We start from the raw sequence: 16,633 nt of genomic DNA on the forward strand, positions 1-16,633 counted from the left end.
CCCTGGCCTGTGAACACATGCCCTCACCACCGCGTGACTTCATCATCATTGCTCGACACGAGAGACAGGACTGTCTCAACACCTTCGTGTACACAGTTTACAGAACATCTTGCTGTGCACCATTCTCACTCTGTTTAAAGAGCTTCCTGCTGCAGTGTTGTGATTAGATAAAATAGGCAGACTCCTTCATAAACAATGACCTCATCTAAAGACACATCGTGTGACGGGGCACTCCAAAGTTCTATTCTTGGAGACCTGTGGTCTGTCAGCTCAGAGCAAGCAGGAGTGATTAGCTGCCCCGTCCCTGCTGACACATGGTATGGCTGCTTTGCTGCTAACCAACAGCACACATAGAAGATGATGGCATATGTTGACATGGTACCTCTAAAAGGGGTGGACTGAATGTGTCGTGACTGTGCCTTGAAAGAGTTGTACAGAGAGAGACAGAGAGAGAATGAGAGAGGGACTGTGGGGACATGAAGGTTCTTTGTCACGTTGTCATCATCCTTGTCATATGGTCATCTCCTTTCTTACATACATAACCTTCCTAAGGACAACCTATACCGAACAACTGTTGAGAGATGGATACATGTATGTTATCATATTGGCATATAGTAGTTTACAGGTGAGAAAGAGAGAGAGCAAGGGAGAGAGATGCACAGAAACAGAGAGAGAGAAATAGAACGAGAGAGAGACTTACCGAGCTGTCCAATACACCATTTCCATCTGTGTCGTACAGCCTGAACATGACTGGAGGGAAACGAGAGAGAAAAGACCCCATGACTCAGCTCCTAATTAGGCCTTGTCTGCACTGCAAGCTTCCCCTGGATCCCCCCAGGAGAGCAGGGCAGGAAGTATTAGAGCGTGACACCTCCGCGTTGGTGGGAAGTCTGAGGCAGTTAGTGGAGATTAGTGTTGTCAGAGTGTGAGTGCGGATACAGCTCCCGATGTTGAAGTTGATTGGTCATACCAGAGCTTAAGGATGTCAAATCCCTCCCTGTGGCTACACAGGCCCATTACATGGAAGCTAGGGCCTAGGGAAGGCTCAGGGAGCAGCAGTCTGACACTGATGTCAACCTGTCCCCTCAGCCAATGAGGAGTGTCCCTTTGGAAGGCGTGTAAAGCTCAACACTGACAACAACATCATTTACGGAAAAACATCTTTCATGATGATAGTTGATGACGATCGTCCAAAGGCTCTATGACTCACACTCCAGCTTGTCCTCAGGTGTACCCCTTTCCAGTAGAGACAGATAACACACGATGTCCTTCAGAAAGACCACCTGAGGGGACGGCAGAGGGGTCCCCTTTTGAGGTGACGGGCTCCGACGCTTCTCCACTCTGTTCCTCTCTGTGGTCAGACACAATCAGGAATTCATGAGCCACGGCCCCCAGGGGGAGACAGCTTAACACCATTATTACTCTACTCGGAAAATCGCTCTGGTAAATCACAACTGCTTAACAGTTATTGACTGACTGTCAGACATACAGTATATAAAGAGAAGAGCGCATTGATTGCTTGCACCTGGGGAGAGGCGGGGAGAGGCCGGGGACTTGGCTGGGACTGGGTTGGGGCTCAGGGCATTGCTGGAGCCTTCGGAGGGTTTGGCTTGAATGCAGGGGGAACAGTGTGGCCCCCGAGGGGTGTGGCCCCCAGTGCCGGAGCGCTGTGAAGAGGACCGGGAGGAGCAGGGGGAGGTGGCAGCCCCAGAGCATGCGGCCATCACTGTGGAGTGTTCTGGTGTGTGTCTACCCATGGCTGTCAGGATGCTCTTGCCATTCATTCCTGGTGGAGGAGAGAGAGAGAGAGAGAGAGAGAGAGAGAGAGAGAGAGAGAGAGAGAGAGAGAGAGAGAGAGAGAGAGAGACAGGCAGGCAGGCAGGCAGAGATAAAGAAATGGAGAGTGAGAGAGATAGGAGCGAGGGAGGTGGGAGTTATTCCTGTATCCATTACCCTGACATGATAAGAGTGTTGAAGAAAAGGCAGAGCAAGATATACAGACGGCTGGTTGCTCTCCAGAAGCTAGTGTTTTACATAGACTGGGAAGCTACAATTCACTACTGAGGATAAGGACTTCACAACAATGCTGCCAAAGACATATATTGTCAATAAATAACAAAGAACTTGCAAAGAAATAGGAACGACACAATACAAAACAACACAGCACAATACAACAGTACAATTTCATGCAGATCAACACAATACAATACAGCACAATACAACATAGTTTATTTCACTTCAACACAACGCTGAGTACAGTGAATCGATAGAGAATGACTCAGAGGTCTAGACTTGTCTCATTAAGACTTTGTCATCATTAGGATATGTCATGTGTTCCTGCCGCTGTACCTGTGATGGGGGGCACAGGCTACTTCTGTCTGTATAGAGATGCCTGCATCTATCGACCGAGCTTCTGCAGTCCCCGCAGGCAGAAAGATGACAGACAAGTTGTAGAAAGAGAGAGAAGGAGGGGCAGGTAGGAAGATGTAGTTTTCACCAGGAAAAGAAGGAATCATCGATGGCAAAGGGAAAAAACAAACAAAAAGAAACTCATTGATTTCAACCTAATTTTGTTTCTCCTACGTCTCACAGTAAAGGACTTCGCACAGCCCAAAAAATCAGAGACTAACGAGTCATTCTTTGTTGCGGCCCAGACACGAGGAGAAATGAGAGAGAGACAGATAGCGTGTCTGGCCCTATGAAAGGTGAGCAACACATCTATCTGAAAGAAGGACAGTCCTTCTTCCAAGAGCCAATTGTAGAGATCCTCTATCATGACAGAGGAGAGAAGAACAAGGTCAACATCCCAACTCTATTAATTGATTGATTCAGGAGAATCTGAGCTCTCTCTGCCTCGGAAAAACATGGAGGAATCGGGGGCAACGGTCCTCACCACCCAGACCAACTAGACTGTGCGTGGTAAACGTGTATAAACTGAATAATACCGTATGAATGCGACAACGCTGTAGTTGTGGCTGTGCTTGCTCAGGCCCGACATTAGATGGCGCTGTAGGCTGCATCGGGTTTCCACCCACAGCTGATCTGACGAGGTGCAGGATCAGAACAGGCAGCCCGCTGCCCTCCCACACTCCGTTTTCCCGTCCTGTTTCCGTACATGTCTTTAATGCCATGCTTGTTGAACTCTTGGTGTGTTCGTACACAAGGGGCAACTATTCTCTTTGTAACTCTGAAAAGTTCTGCATGGCTGTTCGCTGTGAGCGACTTCCTCGGGGGTCGTGTCATGTCATGTCAAGATGGCTGCGTGGGATTGGTCGCAAGATTTCTCCTCTATCTCTGTGCCTGGAGAAGGGCAGAACTCCTCCCATCTGTGCCCTCCTGTTGGTGTGCTAGTCAGTGAGAGCCAGGCAGGCTGTTGGAGTCCTGTGCCAGGGCTCTCATTGGGCTATATAGACCTCCATATGGCATGGAAGGACATACAGTTTACAAACTGTGCAGCTACGGTGAAAGTAATGAACCAAAAACTAAAACACCTTAAGCCTATGAGTGTGTGTGTTTGTATGGTCTCTCCACACATGGTTGAATGTCAGCACACCAACAGACATCTAAATGAACCGAATAGATCATCCCTGCTACTTTAGGGATTCAGAATTGCCCTGACCAGGGCTAACTTACCCTGACCAAGGCACAGTGTAACAGCAAGAAAACAGAAAAGAGGATAAGAGGGTGACTATTTCAATACACAGATGAAAGCATAGCCTACGGTACTGTCAAAATCAACCTGCTAAATCAACTCAGATCCCCACAGACCCATAGCAGGTCGGTGGAGGTTGGTTTGGACCGAGGTGATGAAGGCTCAGTAGGGGGGACACCTACCCAGCATGGCTGCTCCTGCACGGGGAGCCTCGGGGGAGGAGCCCCCTGTCTTGCTCTTGAAGGAAGTGAAGAGGTGCTGACACAGCTCCTCGGGGATGTCGTTCTCCAGGTAGGTTGCCATGAAGAGCTGGAAGCCTTCGTAGTCCGATGGGCTGCGGGGGACAGGCAGACAGACAAGCTGAGGTGAACCTGGGTGTGTGGTGATCGATGAGGGGGACACGGGAGGATTTGAAGAGAAACATCACATGTCAATGACACAAAAATGCTGTAGGACGGTCTGAAAACGAAAGTTGGAAAAAGCTGTAATCAACATAAAACATGGATTCAAAATGGATTTTTGGTTTTCCGGAGGCTTTCTTCTGATGTTACATGTTGATGGAATGTAGCATTCAAGGTAGGAAATAAACAACACCTTAACTTATCACACACAATGAGTACCTAAAGGAAATGAGTTAGGGCAGAACCTTTAAATATGCAGGGAGAAGTCCTCAAAGAAAAGGAACATCAGAACGTGGTACCCCAACGATCCCAGTTTATGGATGTAGAGTACTGAGTCACATATCTCTGCTGAACTGCCCATGAAGGGACATGGGGAATTCTTGGCTACAGCCCCACATGACAGTTTGTCAGATGTTTTTAAATATCAAAGATTGTTTTCATATCAACCTCAAATGACCTCGTGATTTATTAACATCTGATAAATGACCTCTGGACAGTTCTTTTAAAACCATTCTCCCCTCACACATACCCCCCAGCCCCCCCCCCCCCCCCCCTTCACGCATACACATAGCTCCCTTCATTCACACACATTACCCTACTTCACACACACACATGGATGCTCAGGTTGCGAGTCCTGACCTCTGTTCTCTGACAGACAGGATGAGCGTGGGTTTCTGATTGGACAGGGGTTAAATACATTATGTTTGTCCGGACATGCAGTCTGTAAGACACAGAAAGCACAGTGCATGCAGGCCCCACAGGGCTGTGGTCTTACTTGGTTGAGAACGTCTTGCTTCTGTATCTCAAAAGGGGATGTTTGGGGGGGGGGGGGGAATAGAAGGAGACAGGGGGTTAGACTGAGGTTCATTGCAGTGGTGTAGCAGTGGTTAGGGCTGGCACTGTCTGGGTTTGTCAGAAGTCATCAGGCTCTTTGCAGATCAGTGATACCATTCTGTGTAACGCTGACTCTCCCCCACTCATTCAATCAGCCCTTTTTTGTTTTTTCTTCCATGTCGACAATCCCTAGTTTGTCCAGCAATCCTTTAGCTCAAAAACCCCTCACATTTTGTACCCTCTTGACAAATGTTCAAACCCATAAACTGTATTGCTGTGCGACTGTTCCCACACTGCCTTCACGGCTGTTCTCGTGTGAGTGACTGATGGAGGTCCAGTGGCCCGTTAGAACGAGGACCCTCTCTGGCTGCACGCTGGCGATACAGGCCTGACAGGACCCTGAGCCTGCCAAAGCCAGCCATTATTCACATCACTCTGCCTCCCCACTGCTCTCCTCTCCTTATTTGGCCAAACTATCACAAGACCTTAATTTGCTTTGCATCGTGTAACAGAAGGTTTTAAGGGGAAATGTGGAAGCACGCACGTACACTGACATACCCAAACACAGAAGGACTCGGTTCACATCATGAGGCACTTTTTGCCCTGTAAAAAAAAATATATAAAATGTCTTTGATAGACATGTCTGGACTTCGGTTCGCTTTTTCTGTCTGTGCTAACTAAGAAATTACATTTACAAAACAACGGCAATAAACAGTGTTTTGAACAACACAAGCTCACATACATCCTCATCCTCAGTCATGGGAACCCAGGCACAAAAATCCATGCTCCCAGTCTGTTCCTCGTTCAGCAAGTAACACACTCACGCACACACAACAAAACACACACCATCCATCACTAAGACATACTGGATAATCCTGACACTGCAGCCCAAAGGTGGGGAAAAGGGGAGGAAATGTGAACCCTCTGGTGGTGTGTGTCATTGCCTCTCTACAGAGGTTCCAGCACGCTGGCGATAGCGGCAACGCCGTGGACTGATGAGTCACCCGGGGGGGGCCGACTGATGATGACAGGACCTCCCTCGCCGCGCCGGCTACCCAGCTAAAACACCCCAGACCCCTGTCGTCTGACCTACTCACACAATTAGAGAAGGACTGCATTATGCCCAGGTAGCTCAGGTCTGATGGCGCCGGAACATGTTAAATGAGGCTGTTAATCATATTGTTATGGCAAAAGGGTGCCAGGGAGTGGTTATGGGGCTGGAGATGGGGGAGGCCACGGGCTCTGGGTCCGAGAGGGGAGCAAGGAGGGGGCGTTCCAGACAGAAGTATAAAATGTCAGCGCCACCTGTTCTAGTCGCCGTGGCGACATAACGCAGGGGATTATTGTGATGTTATTGGGGATAAGGATCCAGGAAAGTTAATGGTTTGAACACCTCCTGTGTAATCGGTAGCAAGAGGCAAATATCTTAGCTATGGATCCGGCAAGGGGAAACATATGTGTGCATGCATGAGTATGTATGTGTGTGTGTGCATGTGTGTATGTGTGTGAGGCTGGTGTATACTGTTTATATACAGGAAAGGCAGTGTGGAAATACCTGCTCAGGATTGTACTTGGAGAGGAACTCCTTCACCGTGAAACTCCTCCAGAACATCTTTCAGGTTTTTGGTAGAATCTGAGGACAGAAGATAGGACAGTGTTTGTTACAATCGGTGTGAACTGAAGCCTTTTCAAATGAAAGACATCTTCTCTCACAGGCATGGATGATCTAGATTGAAAGCACACAAAAAGAGCAACAAACCGTCCCCTATGGAGCATCTGTATGTATTTGTCTAAAACGAATCTCCCCCAAATCACATCCCTGTCTCGACACTTTCGGGCCTCAATTGTGAAAATGTTTTTGGCCTCCAATTCAGAAACTTTCTGAAGTGGTAGAACATTATGGTCCATGAAGGACATATATAAATGAGGCCTATAAGTCAAACAGATGAAATAGATTCACCCCTTTGAATGTACGAAAGTATAAAACTGTTTAAAATGATCTTCCTCTCTCTCTCTCTCTCTCTCTCTCTCTCTCTCTCTCTCTCTCTCTCTCTCTCTCTCTCTCTCTCTCTCTCTCTCTCTCTCTCTCTCTCTCTCTCTCTCTCTTCTCTCTCTCTCCTCTCTCTCTCCTCTCTCTCTCCTCTCTCTCCTCTCTCTCTCTCTCTCTCTCTCTCTCTCTCCTCTCTCTCTCCTCTCCTCTCTCTCTCTCTCTCCCTCCCTCCTGTTGATGTTAATCTCTCTCTGGGCGGAGCAAGGCACCCAACAGAACACTGACCCACAAATTACCCTCCTCCTACGATCATCTGCCATACTGCTGTCAGGCTGGCACCACAGCAGATAAATGAACAGACATGCTAACGCTCATGCAGGCTAATGAGCACACACGCATGATACACAAAAAACACACACACACACACAAAAAACACACACATACATAGTACATATACATACATACACACTAACACACACACTTACATACACATGAACTTGCTACTTGCTACTTACATACACCCATAAATACACTAACACACATTCATAGACACAATCACACTTTCACACCTTTACTAATCTCAATTAGCTATCCCAATATATTAACTAACAACCAGTAATTAACACTACCTTATAATTAACCACTGAATGCACCCCAGAGAATCTCAGCAAGCAGGTACTGTATAGGGTTAATGGAAAATTATATTCTCCACTGGAGGTCATCAGCATTCATTTGCTATTGATTTTCCCTTGTCTCATCGATAGAGGACTGTAAAATCACAATACCAGAAATGTTGTACCTTTAAGTCAGGGAAGTTAAGAGAAGTAAAGGTCAGTCATTTAAAAGCTACAGTAGAGGACAACTCATTGAAAGGCTGTAAAACGTTGTCATTACCTCACTTTTTATGCACCTCATTGTGAAATTCTGCTTTGAAACACACACAAACATACACACACCACACTATGCATAACACACAGACACCACACAGCCTTTAAGTGCTTGGTGGCTCCCAGCTATTAAGCATCATAAAGGGTCTGGTTGTTTTGTAATGGATAATAACCCCTCACCTCTTACATTTATATCAAAATAAACTGTATTGGGACCAAAGCTGGAGAACACACTCAAACACAATGTCAAAAACGTGGAAATAGCTACATATCAGCAGCAAATCTCAGTTTAGAGTTGTGCAAAGCCAGAGCCAGCCTGTCTCCCAGCCTCTCCGCTCTGTCTGTGTAGTGTGCTCAGAGGTGTGGACACCATGTATGGAGGCCCATTAGCTCCCCAGTGTAAATACAAGACAAATATCCTCAGCTGCTCATTAGCACAGCAGCGCTAAAGCACAAACACTGAACAAACACTGCCGACACGGCTTTCTTGCCTCAACAGCTTTGTGGAGAGCGGATGTACTGCCCCCACGCACACACACACACGCACACAGGCAAGTAGCGCAAACAGACAAATCCATACATACTTTTACGCACTCGTGTGGGAATCACGCAGCCATACACATCTAGACCCAGACCTCGACTCACTGATGTCGAGAGAAAAGCATGATCTGTGTCCTGTTGTTCTGAATCTTTTTACTAGCTCACAGTCCACTTAAATCGCTCACATCTCCCACATCTACCTCACTTCACAAGCCGTTATGCGTGCAGCAGTTCTGATAATGAACTGATTCAGTTTGTTGTCCACAGTTGAAACCCTGTCAGTATGAATTAGTTACAAACGCCAAATGTATTGAACCCATAAATCTGTGTCTGGTACTACTGGTTAAACCTCAGAGGTTAACAGACTATCTTACCACCTCCCGCCTGTTTGTCGGCATGACTGTCACAGGGCCACAAAGAAAGAAACGAAAAATGAACAACCCCAAACCAGCTGCACAAACAACATTTCTGGACAGAACTAAAGAAAAGAGCCGGAGGTATTTTTAGTCATTTGCTATAGATAAATCGTTCAGATAAACAAGAGCAAGATCTGAGGAAAGTGAAAATGGGAACGCGTGGCTGTGTATCACAAGCAGCCACCAGTTGGAGCTGAAACAAGAGTGCAGTCAGCCATCTTCCACTCTCCCATGCAGACAATCCCCCGCAGTTGAGATTTGTCTCTGGAGAGATGTCATTCAGCCAAGTCATTTCTGTAGTACTGTGTCAATGCTCTTTTTCAGTTTCTGTTTTTCCTTTGACTACCTCGTTTAGCTGCCACCTCTCCCTTTGATCAGGTCTACAGAATGAGTCTGCAAGCCAGGTGAGTCACCTTCAAAGCAAAAGCAATCTTTTCAGCCCAGAAATAGCTTTTTCCCATTGACTATTTGCATAAATCACCTTCACTTTAAGTATTAGATCAAACAGCCAGCCAGATACAGTATGAAACATGAAGTACGGAGGCCTTTAGAAGGTCAGATAGTTATTATGTTTGGTTTAGCCACAGTGCACCCCAAAATCTGTTGATACTGGTCGAAATAGAAATAAAAAAATGTATTGGCAAATAAAATGTTTTCATGAAACATGCTCCAACACGAACCTTAACCTGTCATGGCTTCTTCAGGTGATAACCTTCCTTCTGTTGAACTGTTTATATAAACATGTAGACAGCAGAACACATACTAAACAGGGGAGCACATACTGTCCCGTCATAGAAGAAGATACTCACACTCGCTGTACTTCTGCAGCTGAGAGAACTCAGCTGGGCTCAGGCACACCCAGCTCCCGTCACCCATCCTGCTGGCTGGGGGAGGCCAGGGACGGTGAGCGTCAGGGCGGGCGACGTTGGTCGGGGTTAAGGGGCCTCCTAGTTATCCCTGGGTCAGATGTAAACTGGAGCTGAAGAGGTGGTCTGTCATCCCTGTCCCATGGCAGTGAGCAGGAGCAGTGGAAAGCATAAAGTCACCAGAATAAAGGGTGTGTGGGTTCGGATTGGAGAGACTGACTGCTGGGAAATGGGGAAAAGGAGGACAGTCTTTGATGTGGCAGAGACGGTTTACAGATAAGACGGGGGGGGGGATAAAGGGATGCCGGAGTCGGGTTGGACTGGTAAACTGGTCAAAAGATTATGGGGTTGGAGGAGTTGGAGAAGAAGGCACCAAGGCAGGAAGAAGGGCAGTCGGGGGCGTTGCAAGTCCAGAAGGCCCTCGAGCGTTTGTGACGTCACAACAACAGACTGCTCCTGTCAGCTGGGTAGTGACACGTTCCTGCTGGGTCCCTCAGCAGGCCTGAGGTAATGATGACCTGTGCTGACCTAGATAAAGATAGAAAGAAGGAAATGGGCAGGAGAAGGAGAGGAGGTGAGACCAGAGGGTGAAGTAACGAAAGAGATTATGAAGGGAGGATGTGGAGGCAAAGATAGAGCAAGAAAGAAATGAGAGGAGGGAAAAAATATATATAAAAAATATAATACACATATCCAATCAATTTAACAGAAAGGTAGGGACTACAAATCAAGGCAATTGTTAATTTTGTTCATCTCAAACTAAGGCCCAGTACTAAATGGATGAGTCCGAGGGAGGTGTATCAAGGATGGGTCAATATAATTTCAGCGTGGACGACCTTATTGAGAAGAAGAAAAAGAGAGAATGGATGTGAGGAGAGAATAGCAGGTAATAAGGCCTGAACAGGGAATTGCAGGGCTGGAGACTGTGCTGATTTCAGGATCAGATGAAAGTAATAAAAATATATTTATGGAAGAAGCAGAGAGAAAGTGAGTGTGCGAGAGTCAGGTGGGGGTGTTAGATATGGCGACTCCTCACAGAGGAGGATGGTGTAGAGAGATGCAAAACCACCGACACACACACACACACACACACACTGTGGTACTAATACAATTCTCTAATTTGGGAACATATTCTTTATTTATATCCTTTATTTCATCCAGCTGACTTGGAAAGGTGATGATCAGTCCACTTATAGAGTGCACAAGACAGAGCACACGTTCTTTGTACACAGAGGCTGCATCTATTCTGAGTGCCACTCACCACAGCTGAACAGATGGTGTGCAAAGAGCTTCGTGTGCTGTCTGGGCAGCTCTTTCTGTATAATTCCCAGAAAAGCATTTGAGAGAGCGGAGCGCTGGCTGAGTGTGTGTGACATTTCAGAGAGTTTGATGTAAGTTTCTAGGTGCCAGGGTAATCAAAGTTTCTAATGGTAAGCAAACAGTCAGCGCGTATAAAAAAACAAACATGTATTTTATGTTTATTTTCTTCCGGATTTGGGTGAATTTGTATTCCATTACTATTTTGATCCTTTAAGTAACTTTTTCAAAAAGGACAAAAAGGTCTATTATCTATGTAAAAATCCAGCGAAAAGTAGTAAAGGTTTTGCTCCTTTTTATTCCTCCGACTATTCAAATAAAATTGTGACTCAGACAGTAAACTGGCTCAGCATTCACTAGTCAAATAACAGAATAGATTGTACCAATACTTTGCTTTAACAGACTGTTCTGTGTCTTGCAGGCAAGGAGATTAACATGTGAATTGCAAATGAGAATGATGCTGTACGTGCTCACCTTCACCACCACCTCTGCTCTCCCAGCAACGTGAGAGAGGCAGGGTGGCATGTATTAATGGGACAGGCATGCCTGGAGATGGGTGACATGGGGGACAGGGAGAGGCTGTCAGCCAAAAAGGGCTGCTCATGTGACATCCTGTAAAGTCAGGTTGGACTAAAAGAGAGAGTGTGTCTGTGTGCATGTGAAACAAAGATGGAGAGACAGACAGAAAGAGAGAGAGAGGGAAGGAGAGAGAGAGAGAGAAAGAAAGAGAGAGAGCGCTTGCTTGCTAGCAGAGGCACGTGCCATCCAACGAGATGGGGCCTCCCCTCTGTGCAGAGAGGGATTCTGTTTTGCTCATGACGTTGCCTGGCAACCATGACGTCACTGAAGTGCACAGCAAAGACATGAACGGATGTGTGTACCTATGTGTGTGTACTGGGGGGAGGGGAGGTAAAACTGCACATGATCGAGTCACGTGCAAGGGCAGACGATTTAAAATGAGATGAGGATACACTAAGATCTTCTGATACACTCATGCCTCTTATCCACCTGGATGGAATCCAGAGTTACATAGAAACAGCTGACCATAGTCTCCATGGTCCAGGAACAAACCCTCTCCTTCCTTATCAAGACACAAAAGTAAGACTCAATCTAACAGACCATATTAAATCCCTTACACATGTTCATCCATTGCTAAACACTATCACAGTTCTTTTCTTACGAGTCACTGATGAAAGGGGCTTACCTCTCTTCTCTCAACATCTCTCCACTTTTCCGTAAGAAAAGAGTCCTATCTCCCTGCTCGGGGCAAAACGACTTCAGTATGTTCGGGTGTGTTTCACAACCCAGGGTGCACGAAGCTGTGGTTGGGATGTGCCTCTTCTCAGGAAGAGACTGTGGACGTTGTGATAACCACCACACAGCATCACACAACTGTCACTTCAAGACCAACGGCTGTCACCATAGAGGGATGTACTGTACTGTAAGGACATGGCATGTTGGATATGGGCACTGTACTGTGTGTAGTGGTGAGTGCAGGATATGAATACTGATATACTAGGCCAAAGTCGTTTGTCTGGAATAGGCTGGATAAATGAGCTGAGGCTTATTGAAGCTCACGACGCATCTAAACAAACAAAGTGAAATTTAAACAGAATGACTAATGAGCATGCTGCATCTCTCTTGAATACAATGGAAAAAAAGCCAATGAATATTGATTGAAGCCAGGCAAAAGGTCAAAAGGTTGAGCAAGTTGGGGTCCATTCCAGATCAATTCAAATACAGATTCACTCAATACTTTAGAATAAGAGTGAGTGTGGATAAAATATCTGAAGAGACCCCATAGTGCAGCACTGCCTGAATGCAGTGAGCTGGTTGGACCACAAGACATAGTCGGAAACAAACAGATTTAGCTGAAGATGATGCAGAACCACAGCCCACTCTCCCAACAACTGTAATTCCAGATCACTTAGAGCAGACTGGAGAAACAAGGACATCACCCACAAAGTGTACAAATGTGTTTGTTTGGCTTATCTAAAAGGGTTTCGAAATCATATATCCTCACGACATACAGCCTCGGCTGCCCTTGATTGACAGGTTTGGGAAGTGTAATGCTATGCTCCAAAATGCTATAGCGCTCACCAAAAATAATGCCTCTGTAAAGACACGGCTGCCATGGCACCTTTGCTGCTGCCTCTTGTGTAATGGGGCCTGATGTGTTACCACACCAAAAAACCCTCTAATGGAATTCTTGGCATAGTGAGTGCTATCCGACAATTCTCCTCCATATTTTACCATGTGACCCAAGGCACGCCGGCAAACTTCAACCACGGTTTACTCGTGTTTCATTCACCTCGTCAGAGGGACATGTCCTGTACACACCTGCAACCACTTACTGCTGATTTGACTGCTGCCGCCTCCTTTGAATTGGCTTTGCGTTTTCGTTTAGCGATGCCCTTTATAAAACAACCTTGCAGTTTGTCTACGGCGTGTCCACGTGTATGTGTGAGTCCACACACAGTGCATCTTCAGATCATTCACATACTGTCTGGGTCACATTGGGTGTAATCCTAACAGCCGTTAACACACTTGTACCCTGCAGACTGTACTGTTGGTGTTCTCTGCTTCAGACGGGCTAATTAGCACCTAACGGTGGCTCATCAGTCATGTGCTGATGAACTGAGACCACAGGATCATTCACGCTGGGAGTAAGACACCCACCGAGTATGCTTTCACTTCAATCCCTCGAGGCATCCAAACAATTCGACTGTCCTTCCATATTTTTTTTCATGTGCAGTGAGGCAAGAGGAATATGAGATTGTGACAAACTGAGTCTGAGCACAGGGAGTTTACCTGTAGCTGGTACACAGGCCAAATGCACATTTTGGTTATATCTTATAGTTCATGTTAGTTTAGGGAAATAACTGGAACATAGACAATAACATGGGCCCTGGATGGACAAAGCTTGATGTTTGCCCATAAAAGGACTTTTTGCCAAGATCAGTTGTCAGCACTTGTCTCAGGACACAGAAATAGCCACACGCACTCACACACGCAAACACACCCTCCGTCACCTTTCACCTCTTCTATCACAGCTCAAGCTTCTCTCTAAATATGCTCCTTCTGAGCAATAACGGCATGGCTCCCCATCACAGGAGTCATGCGGTGGTTATTTTATGCTACAGAACCTGAGCTGGGAGAACAGAGCAGCTCCCCAGCCAGGCCGGACCCGTGGGCCCCTCTCTGCTCTCCTAGGGGATGCAGGCTCACAAATACCAACAGTATTTATGGTGTCATGGCAACTCCGGGATTGGTATTACATAGCGAAGAGCAAACTGTACTTACTGTACTGTGGGCTTGTCCGACTTTCAGGGTCCTTCCTATTCACAGAGGTTCCCTGTGGGACAAGAGATAGAAGGCTCCATTGTGTACTGTGTCAATTTAGGAGAGGCTACTAGTGTCAATCATGGCAAACACAATGGCATTACCACCACCACTACTGTCGTCCGTGCAGTGCCATTGCTCTCCTTGACCCTGACAGCCCACTTTTGGTATGGTTTTTGGCACGAAAGCTATGGCTCTCTCAGGTACAGTATGGACCCAGATGAAACACACAAAACACACCCACAGGCACTCGCCCTCGATACGCTTTAACCAGGTCTGAGAACGTGAACAGCATAGCCAAGCCGTGGTGGAGAGGCCTGTCGCTTATCTACTCCTCCTTGTCCTCCTTGTCCTCCTTGTCCTCCTCCTCCTTCTCCTCCTTCTCCTCCTTCTCCTTGTTCTCTATATCCCTGGGCTCTCTCCTACCCTATCATGCCAGAGCAGAGCAGAACATCGCTCAGCTTGCCACAAGCTCGTGAAGAAGGCATGTCTAGGCACAAAAAAACATTGCTTTCGGTAATCGGATGATGAGGCATAATTAACCGTTCCAGTTGATGATTTATCAAAGCCATGCGCCTGAAATGGCAGCATGAAAGTCTATGGTAAACGGCAACAACATCAGCATTTTAGATGACAGTTTTTTTTTTACAGCTGCCTGAAATCCCACAGCACGCTCTCATGTTACAGTTTGCTTGCAATCAAGCATGCGCAAGACAGGGAATGTTATGGTCATATTTTTAAGTCTTAAGTGGGTCTACTAATGATGCTGGAAAGTCTATCTGTATTTCTGTTGCTTAATTTGTTTTTAATAGATGATAAGATCTCATACGTGAAAAAATCACACATTTAGAAGCAAATAAACAAACAAGAACGATGGGCCTTAGGGAGAAGCTATGTTGAGTCCAGTACATCACAAAGATTGTGTCTAACATGGTTCTGTCCATTTCCCCTATGCATCCATTTGGTTACATTCGCAACCGCAATACTCCTGGAATGCCATCTGAACAAAAACGAGTTTCACTGTCACTGCCTCTGAATTCCTCCACTTAGCATGACCGTCACCACTGTTATAAAAATGTTGTTGTTTTTTAGACAGAAGGAAAAAAGTTACTGTGAAGGATTCTAGCCTGAAGGGACTGACACTCATTTATGAAGTGAGCACTAAATAAGATAGAGATCAGAAGCAGTTGACACAGACAAGAACATAATCAAATAAAGAGAATTGAGGGGAGAAAGAGAGAGAGAGAGCCGTCAGGGCTATTCAGACAGGACTGATAAATGAACAATAATGCCCAAACGCTTTGAGAGAGGGAGAGAGAGAGGGGGGGGGAGTGAGAGAGAAACTGCTCAATAGAGACTGAGCTACTGCTTCTCCTTACCTTTTTCCATCCCTGTAATGGTGCTGATGTCCATTCCCTCAGAGTGAGCAGTATACAGTGGTTTCCCTGCCAGGCTAACAGGATGAGTAGTACCAGGGCTGGGCTGGTGTTTCAGCCCCTCTCACACTGACATACGGCTACGCGCAGCAGAACGGAGGCTCTAGAGCCTCGTCACAGGCAGCAACAACATCCCTCCCATCCAGCCTGAATTAATTACGCCTTTTTCCTCCCTTCTCTCTCTCTCTCTCTCTCTCTCTCTCTCTCTCTCTCTCTCTCTCTTGCCCTTTCCCTCTTTTTCTTTCGCTCTCTCTTTCTTCCTCTCCCTCTGTCTCCCTTTCTCTCTCCCTCTCGATAGCGTCTCTCTCACTCAATCTTTTTCACACGCTCATGTAGTTCGCTTTTTCTCTCTGCCTCCTCAATGTGTCTCTCTTTAGATGTTTGATTTCTCTCTCTTTCTCTCTGTCCCTCACTCACTTTATCCTTCTTGATACATCAATTGCTCTCTCTCTCCACCTCTGTTCTTGTGTCTTGATTTGTAGATCTTCTTTTCCCACCCTCGGCAGGGTTAAAATGTCCCTGCACTTTCTTTTCTGACAGCCTGTTTACACAGAGCCGCTCACTCTCCTGCTCTCTCCAACACTCCCTCTCTCGATCTCGCTCTGTCGCTCTCTCTCTCTCTCATCGACACTGCTTTGTCACATGCAGAGACCAGCCTCCCTCCCTCTCTTGTGAACAACCAGAGCTGTGCCTCTCTCTCTCTATCTCTCTCTCTTTGTCTCCCTCTGTATTTATTCTCCCTGTTCTTTTTCGCTTGCACAAACATGCACATACTGTACAGTATAGCATCTTGTGTAGTATCTCACATAATTGTAAAAATCTGTGTTATGACAATGTATTGACATATTGGTTGCTGGGTGGTTCTGTAGAAAAGCAAAGAGAACATTTTGCTCCAGCTCTCTCTCTCTCTCTCTCTCTCTCTCTCTCTCTCTCTCTCTCTCTCTCTCACACA

The 16,633-nt window shown here is 46.4% G+C and overlaps 1 protein-coding gene across 1 annotated transcript in view; it reads right to left on the reverse strand.

Annotated features, from left to right (window-relative positions):
- Nucleotides 1–9,848, reverse strand: part of LOC136959378 (diacylglycerol kinase beta) — a 45,538-nt gene extending 35,690 nt beyond the window's left edge. The window contains 8 exon segments of the mRNA XM_067253699.1: nt 701–750; nt 1,211–1,351; nt 1,526–1,786; nt 3,835–4,012; nt 4,829–4,849; nt 6,443–6,466; nt 6,468–6,520; nt 9,530–9,848. Coding sequence (XP_067109800.1) covers nt 701–750; nt 1,211–1,351; nt 1,526–1,786; nt 3,835–4,012; nt 4,829–4,849; nt 6,443–6,466; nt 6,468–6,520; nt 9,530–9,596 — 795 coding nt within the window. The 5' untranslated portion in view covers nt 9,597–9,848.
- Nucleotides 9,849–16,633: the final 6,785 nt, after the last annotated feature.

Source organism: Osmerus mordax, chromosome 2 (genome assembly GCF_038355195.1).
Source record: "Osmerus mordax isolate fOsmMor3 chromosome 2, fOsmMor3.pri, whole genome shotgun sequence".
Taxonomy (NCBI): Eukaryota; Metazoa; Chordata; class Actinopteri; order Osmeriformes; family Osmeridae; genus Osmerus; species Osmerus mordax.